This window comes from Plasmodium gaboni, chromosome 5 (genome assembly GCF_001602025.1).
Source record: "Plasmodium gaboni strain SY75 chromosome 5, whole genome shotgun sequence".
In the NCBI taxonomy this organism is placed as follows: Eukaryota; Apicomplexa; class Aconoidasida; order Haemosporida; family Plasmodiidae; genus Plasmodium; species Plasmodium gaboni.
In genome coordinates this window covers 106,140-116,769 of record NC_031485.1, presented here as the reverse complement: position 1 = coordinate 116,769, position 10,630 = coordinate 106,140, and the positions used below count along the sequence as shown (strand labels likewise).

The 10,630-nt window shown below is 18.5% G+C and overlaps 5 protein-coding genes across 5 annotated transcripts in view; 1 reads left to right on the top strand and 4 right to left on the bottom strand.

Annotated features, from left to right (window-relative positions):
- Positions 1-1,342: 1,342 nt before the first annotated feature.
- PGSY75_0504600 (putative 2-oxoisovalerate dehydrogenase subunit beta, mitochondrial) lies at positions 1,343-2,491 on the bottom strand (the record flags this gene model as incomplete). Its single annotated transcript, XM_018784327.1, has 1 exon — positions 1,343-2,491. One exon carries the CDS (start codon positions 2,489-2,491, stop codon positions 1,343-1,345), a length of 1,149 nt encoding a protein of 382 aa, XP_018642982.1.
- A 941-nt stretch (positions 2,492-3,432) lies between these two features.
- PGSY75_0504500 (hypothetical protein) lies at positions 3,433-4,903 on the bottom strand (the record flags this gene model as incomplete). Its single annotated transcript, XM_018784326.1, has 6 exons — positions 3,433-3,536; positions 3,642-3,960; positions 4,175-4,310; positions 4,394-4,480; positions 4,599-4,655; positions 4,779-4,903. 6 exons carry the CDS (start codon positions 4,901-4,903, stop codon positions 3,433-3,435), a joined length of 828 nt encoding a protein of 275 aa, XP_018642981.1.
- A 362-nt stretch (positions 4,904-5,265) lies between these two features.
- Positions 5,266-7,590, bottom strand: PGSY75_0504400 (putative ATP-dependent helicase; the record flags this gene model as incomplete). The annotated part of the gene is made up of 1 exon (XM_018784325.1): positions 5,266-7,590. The coding sequence occupies one exon, from the start codon at positions 7,588-7,590 to the stop codon at positions 5,266-5,268; it is 2,325 nt and encodes a 774-aa protein (XP_018642980.1).
- Positions 7,591-9,234: 1,644 nt separating this feature from the next.
- PGSY75_0504300 (hypothetical protein) lies at positions 9,235-10,318 on the top strand (the record flags this gene model as incomplete). The annotated part of the gene is made up of 4 exons (XM_018784324.1): positions 9,235-9,554; positions 9,696-9,894; positions 10,095-10,157; positions 10,226-10,318. 4 exons carry the CDS (start codon positions 9,235-9,237, stop codon positions 10,316-10,318), a joined length of 675 nt encoding a protein of 224 aa, XP_018642979.1.
- A 75-nt stretch (positions 10,319-10,393) lies between these two features.
- PGSY75_0504200 (putative ATP-dependent helicase) overlaps positions 10,394-10,630 on the bottom strand; it is a gene marked incomplete at both ends in the record, with an annotated part of 1,785 nt that continues 1,548 nt past the window's right edge. Inside the window, one exon of the mRNA XM_018784323.1 lies at positions 10,394-10,574. Within this exon, the coding sequence (XP_018642978.1) occupies positions 10,394-10,574 (181 nt within the window). The remainder of the gene's footprint in view (positions 10,575-10,630) is intronic.

The window sequence follows — 10,630 nt, the reverse complement described above, 5'->3', positions numbered from 1 at the left end:
AAAAAAAAAAAAAAAAAAAATGATATAATATTTAATTTTTAATATAAAATTATGAACAAGATTAAAAATTTATTTATGTTTTTCATATTTTTCATATTTTTTATTTTTATTATTTTTATTTTTGTATGCTTATAAAATGGTGATACATTTTCTTTTTCTATATTTTAATTTATAACTATTGTTCCCACAAAGGTATTTATACAAATAATATAAATAAAAAAAATATAAACATATATATAATATATATATATATATATATTTTTTTTGTGTAAAAACATATAGTATAACTTATATATATATTTATTATGTAAATATATAATTTAATATAAAAAAATATAACGATTGGCTAATCTTTTTTTTTTTTTTTTTTTTATATAATAATATAAAAATAGGAAGAAACCATAATATTATAATATTATCAAGTACAGTTGTATAATTAAAAGTTTTTTTTTTTTTTTTCTAAATTTAGTAAGTTATACCTACATTATGATAGTATATGATAAAAAAAAAAAAAAAATTGATTAAATAAAAAAGAATAGAGGAGCATAATTGAATTTTATAAAATGTATGAGAATACAACATAATATGTATACCACATTTGTGGTGTAAAAAAAAAATATATATATAATATATATATATATATATATACATATAATATATTACATATATTATTTAATTTTAATAGAAAAAATTATTATAAACCATTAAAATGTTATTTATATGAACGTTTTAATAATTTTATTTTATATATTATTTATTTTTTTTATTTTATATGTAGAGATAATTAAATTTTATTAGCCCATGGATACAATAATATTATATATTTCATGTTTCAAAAAAATAAAAATACGGATCCCATGAAATATATAATATATCTATAAATATATATATATATATATATATATATATTTTTTTTTTTTCCTTTGGCTTATTTGGAAAAAGAAAATATTAGAACGTGAAATTTGTAATATTTTATAAAAAAATTTTTGTATTAATAATTATATGTACTGATATACACATTTTTTTTTTATCTAAAAAAATATAAGTGACATATATATGTTAATTTATAAAAGTGGATAAGAAATATTGAAGAATTTATATAAAGCATAAACAAATAAAATAAAAATAAAATAAAAAAATAAATAATTAGATACATATAAATTATAGTGAAACATTTCACCATGTAGTTAAAAGGAGGGAATATTATAATTTCATTTTGATTTTAAAATAAAAAAAAAAAAAAATTTATATATATATATATATATATATATCATACATATATATGTATATATATTTATATTTATGTTTATTTTTTCATTTATGTATTAACTTTATTTTTTTGTTATGATTTCATCATTTTTTTTATTTCATATATGACTTTATGTACATCGGGCATATAGAATGGCTCGTATACATGAGGAAAAGGAGTATCATATCCACATACTCTTTTAATAGGTGTATGTAAATTATAGAAACATCTTTCTTGTATTTTTGCTGCAATTTCAGCTCCAAAACCATTGGTTAGTTGAGCTTCATGTGTAATTAAAAGTCTTCCAGTTTTTTCGACTGACTTTTGTACAGTTTGAATATCCCATGGTATAATAGTTTGTAGATCAATAACTTCACATTCTATATTATATTTGTTTGATAAAATATCTGCAGCATTTTTCATTTTATGTACTAAAGATCCCCATGTTAGTATAGTAACATCTGTACCTTGTCTTAGAATATGTGCTTTACCTAATTCTAATTGATATGGTCCAATAGGTACATCACAAACTGATGATCTATATAAAATTTTTGGTTCAAAAAATAAACATGGGTTAGGATCATTAATAGCTGAAAGTAATAATCCTTTAGCTTTATATGCATCACTTGGTACAATAATTTTTATACCAGCTGCATGAGCAAAAAAAGCTTCAGGACTTTGTGAATGATATAAACCACCATGTCCAACAGCACCCCATGTTGATCTTATGGTTAATTTACCTACATCGAAACTACTACCTGATCTATATCTATATTTAGCTACATCATTTACTATTTGATCAAATGCTGGAAATATATAATCACCAAATTGTATTTCTGCTATTGTTGTAAATCCATTTTCAGCTAGACCTATAGCAAATCCTATAATTCCTTGTTCACATAAGGGTGTATTGAACACTCTCATGTTTCCATACTTTTTTAATAAATCTAAAGAACATCTAAACACACCTCCAAAAGCAACATCTTCTCCTAATAATACAGAATTAGGATTTGTTTCAAATACATTATGCATAGCTGAATTTATTGCTGTAAACATATTCATTTTTTTTTTTTCTTCTAAATTGAATGAAGAAAAATGACGAATCCCATTATTTTCAACACTATGCAAAATATTACAATTATGAATCCTATCAGTTCTCCAACATTTTATATTGGTATTCCTCACAAGACAGTGGTTATTTAACAACACATTTTTTAGGTTATTTCTTATTAGTTCCTTCATATTATGAGCACATAAAAAAAATAAAATATATATATATATATATATATATATATATATATATATTATTATATCTTAATATTTTTGTATTCTCTTCAAAGGAATGTATTTTCCTTTACATTTCAATTTTTTTTTTTTTTCCCTATATTTATAAATTTATATTTTCATATATTTATTTTATTTTTTTTTAATATTCTCCTTTGAAAAAAAATAAGAAATATAAAAATAAAGTAAATATAAATAAATAAATATATATATATATATATATATTTTATTTTATTTTTTTTTTTTTTTTTTTTAAAGAAAAAAATGTACAAAATTTTTATTTTAATTTTATATAAAATAAATATATTATATATATATATATTTATATGTGGTTATATTTATTTATTTTAAATATTTATATTTAAAACTTTTTACATGTATGTATTTATACTTAATTTTCCATTTTTTCCTTTAAAAAAAAAAAATACACACTAATATTTTTTTTTATGCGTTGTAATAAAATTTTCGAACGTTCATATTAATATTTAATGAACTAAAATATTTAGCATAAAAATATTTTAAATTTATTTATTTTATTCATTATTTTATTTTTTATTATACTTTTTTTATTTTAATATGTTATTTTTTTATTTCTATAATTTTCTCATCAATTAATAAAAATTTCCAACACTGAGTGTTCATATGAAAATATTGCACTTGATGAAAAAAGCATAACGAAGAATATTATATATACATATATATTATTAAATGTATGTATAATATATAAATGTCATAAAAAAAAATATATATATGTATATATATATATATATATATATATATATATATATATATTTATATATATTTATTTATATGAATAATATATGACCATTAATATTTCCCTCACAAAAAAAAAAAAAAATAATAACACATATGAAAATAAATTTATATGTACATTATTTTTATAAACTTTTACTATACATTAAAGTAGTTACATATAAAATAATTATTGATACTATATAAAAAAGTATTAGTATTAAAAACATTTTTGCCGTGTTAGTTAATTCTGTAGAAATAAAATATATATATATATATATGTGTGTATATGTGTTTTTATTTGTTCTTAGATTAATATATATATTTTTTTCCATTAGAATATATTTCCTTATACCTGTTCGTTTGGAGGGCAGTTTTTTATTAATAAAACTTAATGATTCGATTAATGCTCTACTTATTGATCCAGAGGCAAAATAAATATTCATAAAATGTTTTTTAATTTCATTTTCATTTATATATTTTTCTTCTACACCTTCCCTTTTTGCTATAACAAATTTCCCTAGGTTTTTTATATAAACTAATAAGATACCATCATGACATGGGCTGTGTCCTATTCCCCATTTTCTTAATAAATTTTCAGAAAATTCTTGAGCAGCATTCTCATAAGTATTATTTTTTGAAACAAATATTTCTGGGACTATAGCAACGGATACCTGAAAAAAAATAAAATAAAAATAAAATAAAAAAAAAATAAAAAAAAAATAAAAAAAAAATAATGTTATAAAAAAAAAAAATAATGTTATAAAAAAAAAAAAATAATGTTATAAAAAAAAAAAAAATAATGTTATAAAAAAAAAAAAATATGTTATTGTGCAATAAATTCAACAATATATATCTTAATATAGTTTTATTATTTTTTATGTCAACTTGATAATAATAAACCGAATTATTTGAACATTTATGAAAGTTGGTATCTCTTATTTTAAGCAGTTCTGCTTCGATATCTAATTGTTGTTCTATACTTAGAAAAGCAGAAGGGTCACACAACCATGTATGACTTATCCTGAATAAAAAAAAAAAAATAGATAGATAGATATGTTATATTAAATTATCTTTGTATGAATATATTTAGTGCATTATGATTACCCTAATGACAATACACATTCTTCGGGGTGCGTAAAAGGGTTAGGGAAGGAATTCTCGTCATAAATATTTTCATCATTTGAATAAGTTCTATAAATATAAAGTGGTATACAAATAAATAAAAATATATATATATATATATATATATATATATATATATATTTATATATTTATATATTTATATATTTATATTTATTCATTTTATAACTGATTATCTTCCTCAAGATCATGTATAAGGGGATACAACGCATTAGATTTGCTAGGCCTAGGATACAGATCAAACGCAAAAAAATAAAATATATAAAAATTAAATTATATTCACATATATACATACACATATGTATATTTATATTTACTTTTTTCATTTTATCATTGTAAAATATTTTACATATCATTTTTTATCCTCTTAACATCATTGAAATAAAAGTTGTTTAAAGAATCTAATTTTTCGCATATCGACAATTTATAAAAAAAAAGGACAAAGGAGCATATTAAACTAGTGAATAGTTTCATTTTTTTTTTTGTTAAAGGTCTAACGGTTAATTTAAAAAATAGGAAATTAAATAATACTATATTAAACAAATTTTAAATGTAATAGTTTTATTGAAAAGGAATATGGTTAAAAAAAAAAAAAAAAAATAAAATAAAATAAAATATATATATATATATTTTTTTTGGAATGTACATTTTCAAAAAAAAAAAAAAAAAAATTTAAGATATTAAAATAAATGTAGGTACATATCTATACACACACAAAAAAAAAAATAATATATTATAATTATAATAAAAATTATGTTAAGGACACCTATCTTATTTGTTTATAAGCTGTTTACTTATTTTTCTATATATATGATGTTATTTATTTGTTCCCATTTTTAATAATAAGATGGTCGTCTTCTATATGAATAATTTTTTTTTCTATATTGATATCTATTTGTATGTGGTTGATAATCCATGTTTAAGTCTACATGTTGAGGTATACTTTGAGCTACAGATAAATCAAACATTTTTCTATATTCTATTTTAGACATTGTTTTAAAATTTTGTAAAAATAATTCAGCTAAGTTTTCATTAACATCAAAAAATGAGGAAGTTCTATCTTTATTATCAATTTTAACTTGTAGAATTTTATTAAACGTGTTTACATTTAATTCATTGGATAATTTATTAATCCAATATATAATATCATCTTCACTTCTCCATTTTCTATTTTTATTAATAAAATTTAGAGTAACAGTTTCTGACAATCCATTAATAAGTGACCTTTTTTTTATATGTTCTTTTTTTGCTATTATAGCTAGACATCTAGATATTAATTCTATTTGATCTATTTTTAATGAATTTGATTTATCAATTAATTCTTTAGCTGTATTATGAAAGAAAGGTAAAATATCTTTATTAACATTCTGAACTTTTTTAGATGCTATTTCTGAAGCACAATGAAATACTTGTTCATTATTTGGTAATGTTTCCATATTAAATTTAATACCACAATTTTTTTCAATTTTAATTAAATCTTGTTTATCTTCATTTGAATATAATACTAGAGATGTACCTTTTTTATTGGCTCTACCTGTTCTACCTGCTCTATGTATATATACAGCTGAATAATTAGGAGGGAAACATTGAATAACTAAATCAACATTACTTATATCTAATCCTCTTGAAGCAATATCTGTTGCTATTAATATTTGGAACATCCCTTGTCTAAATCTTTGCATAGTATATTCTCTAGTAGATTGTGCTATATTTCCATGTAAAACAGCAAATGATAAGGATTTAAAAGAACCTTCAGAACATAAAATATCAGCTTCTAATTTCGTACGTGTAAAAATAATAACTTGTCCACCATTAGATTTAACTAATATTATATCTTCTAATAATAATGCTTTTTCTTTTATATCATATGGTGTTTTAATAGCAATATGTGTTATATTTTTTGCAGTTTTATTAGATGAATCTACTACATCTATACAAAATGGATTCTTTAAATATTTGGAAGATATATCTTTTATCCATGATGGGGTCGTAGCAGAATACAATAAAACTTGTGCATCCTTTAAATTTATATTACTTAATATTCTTTCTATATCATGTGTAAAACCTAAATTTAGCATTTCATCTGCTTCATCTAAAACAACATATTTAATATTTTGTAGAGATAAATTCTTTTTTTCAATATGATCAATAATACGTCCAGGAGTACCTGTTACTATATCAATGCCTTTTCTTAATTTATTTTCTTGATATGTATAACTCTCTCCTCCATATATAGACATAATATTAAAATTATAAAATTGGCTAATTTCTTTAAAAGTATTCTCTACTTGTTTTGACAATTCTCTGGTAGGTTCTAATACTAATATGTATGGATCTTTATTATGTTCTCGATTAAGATATTTTTTACCATATGATACATTATTACTATTATTATAATTACTATTATTATTATTATCATTATCATGTATGTTTAGCTTTGAATCTTCTTCATCTGAATCATTTTCTTCTTTAAGTCCTCCATTGGATGTTTTTATTTTATATAATTTTTCAACCAAGGGTAAGGCAAATGCTAACGTTTTACCTGACCCAGTTTCTGAGCGTCCAATAATATCTTTACCTTCATATATAGGTCTAAAACTTTCTGATTGTATTTTAGTCATATATTTAATACCTTTTTTGTTTTCTAAAAATTCTACAATATTTTTATTTATTTCATTGAACTGTGAAAATTTACATTTCCCTTGATCATCATCATTATTGTCATAAATAATATTATCATTATTGTTATTATTGTTATTATTGTTATTATTGTTATTATTGTTATTATTTTGTTTATCTTTTAAATCATCATTATATTCTTCTATTTCTTCATAATTAATTTTTTTTTTTCTTTTTTCCACTTTATTCTCATTTTCTTCATTCAAATTTAAAAATATATTGGATCCCTTGTTTTTAGAATGTGTATGATACTTTTTTTCCTTATTCCTTTTTTTTGTTAATACATTTTTTTTAAAATAAAATATTTCGTTACTTGCAGGTATAAATAAATTATTCTTCGTATGTATTGCCTTAACATTTATATTGACATTCAAAAAATCTAAATTTAGATATAGAAGAAATATCATCAACAGTTGAATAAAGTTAATTTTTATTTTCTTACCAACATTTTCTAGTATATTAAAAGAAAAAAATGATTTCATACTTTTATTATTCTTTACATTAAGTAAAATATAGGACCGGATCAATCATAAGAAAAAAAAAAAAAAAAAAAAAAAGAAAAAGAAAAAGAAAAAGGAAACTAATAAAAAAATATTACATTAATATATATAAATAAATATATATATATATATATATATATATATATATGTGAAAACAATTTTGAGGATTGTTAACTCATGTTAAGTCCCATTATTATAATAAATATTTAAATAAAAATAATAATATATATATATTTTTTTATTATTATATAAAATGGGATAATAAATATAACTATAAATGTTATATATAATATAAGATAATATCTTTTTTTACATTTGTGTATTTATATATTATTATTTTATTTTTTTTTTTTTGTGCTCTTAGATTCACCCATACAAAATTTTTTTTTTTTTTTTTTTTATATTTATAATATGGAAATGAGATAAAATTTCTTGTGCATATAAATATATATTATATATATATATATATATATATATATATATATATATATATACATAATAAAATAAATAAATAATATTTATATATATAATATATATATTTGGTTTATAGTATTATTATAAAAAATATTTATTTTGTTAATTCTCTTATTAAACATAAAATTATTTTATAAGGCTTATATATTATGATATAGAAGTGTATATATTTAAATATAAACATAAACATAAATATATAAATATAAATAAATAAATATATATATATATAATAAAAACAGTAGAAGAAAGAATAATTATTTTATAGCTTTATTATTTTAGTGTAAAATGGAAAATTATAAAATAGGAAATTCTAAGGTTATATAAAAAAAAAAGATATTATTTAAAAGAACTCATTTGATAAAAATATATATGTGTATAGTAAAAAATTATATAATTTCTTTTTTTTTTTTTTTTTTTTTTATAAAAAGATTATATATATCAATAAATATAAGAATATATTATTACTATAGTATATAAGGTTACCATTGTTTTTATATTTTAATTCTAACATAACGTTAATTATTTCTTATACCTTCATAGTAATTAAATGTTCAAAATGTGATGGTTAATATTCTCTAACAAATGGTATATATAAATATATATATATATATATATATATGAGCACATTTTACTTTTTTAAAGTTTATATAATTTTGTTGTTAAAAGATATAAAGAATTGTTATTCTTATGAACTTATAAGGTTATGTGTATAGTCTCAAAATAAATAAATAAATATATATATATATATATATATATATATAATATTAATTACCTCTTATATTAAAAAAAAATACAATATATTATTTTTCTTATTCTGTTTTATAAATGTCCATATCGCAAAAAAAAAAAAAAAAAAAAAAAAATTAACCCGTTTTAATAGCCTTATATGGAAAGGAAAAAATTATATTTTTATATATGAATTTTTTTTTTCTGTTTGTTAACAAACTTTATTAAATCATCTTAACAAAATAAAAACATAGAGGTGTATATTAAATATGTAGACAACAAAAAGGTTTTTTTTCTTATTGATATTATTATGTAATATTTATTAAAAATATAGGCATTTTTATATTCTTATATATTTTTTATATTTCTATATATATATATATATATATATATATATATATTTTATCATTTGATTATGTTTACCATATGGATGAGAAAAAAAAAGTCTTTTACAACTATGTGGATGGTATGCATAAAAAGAATGAAGAAGTGCACAAAATTATTGAGATTAATGAAGAGATAAAAAATGTGGAAATAAAAAAATTAGAAGAATGTGAAAAGGTTCGAAAAAATAATGATATATGTATAAATACATTAGATAATATAAATAAAAATAAGGAATTATATTATGATAATTTTAATCGAGAAATATCTATTAAAAAAAAAAAATTACTTCATTTAAATTTTTTGTTACATGATATACCTGAGACCATCAAAAAGGAGAAAGAAAAATATGAAGAATACAAGTAAATAAAAAAAAAATATATATATATATGTTGATATATTATTTTCATTTGTATTTATATATATGTCTAAATAATTTAGGCATACAACAGAAAATGTTCTATATCTCAATTTATGTTTTCTTTATTTATTCATTTTTCAAGAAAAGAATCATATGACAAAATAAAAAAAATAACTGAATCTATTGAGGATTCATATGATATGAGTAATGTTGATGATATATGGGTTATATTAAAAGAGTGTAAAGAAAATACAGAAAACACAAATAATGATATTCAAAAAATATATGATGAGATAACTTTGTTGCATAAGGATTATAATGAATGCAAGCATAAATATCAAGTACAAACATAAAAATAAAAAATAAAAATTAAAAAATTAAAAAATAAAAATTAAAAAATAAAAATTAAAAAATAAAAATTAAAAAATAAAAAATAAATTATTATTATTATATTGTTTTTAAGTATATATATATATATATAATATATTGTTTTATATATGATTGTCAACATTGTTCTTTTTTATGGGTCTATATTATTTAGGATTTGAATGAATTACAAAAGAATAGAAATAATAAATTAAAAAAAATATCCGAAACACTGCACGTATGAATAAATAAACACATAAATATAATATATATATATATATATGTGTGCATATGTTTTAATTGTAGCTTCTTAAAAACTTAAAACAAAGATTAAATAACAAAACAAACGTTGAAGAAGTAAGGAAAGCATTAGAAGATATAGAAAATTTATACATATAAAATTTATCTATTTATGTATTATTATTATTATTATTTTATTTTTTAAACCCAAAATAACGTTTCAAATTTTATTTTTCACTTTTTTTTTTGTAATTCTCTTTTATAATTTTTTCTCAAGGATCGTTTCCTACTGAATATTTCTTCAAATTTTAATTTATTTTTATGAAGTTCATAAATTTTTCTTGTTACTAGATCTTCGAAATGTTTAAATATGTAAACATGACCAGTATTAGCACCCCTCGCTAGTCGTCCATTTCTTAAAAAAAAAAAATAAATATATAAATATATAAATATATATATATATATATATAT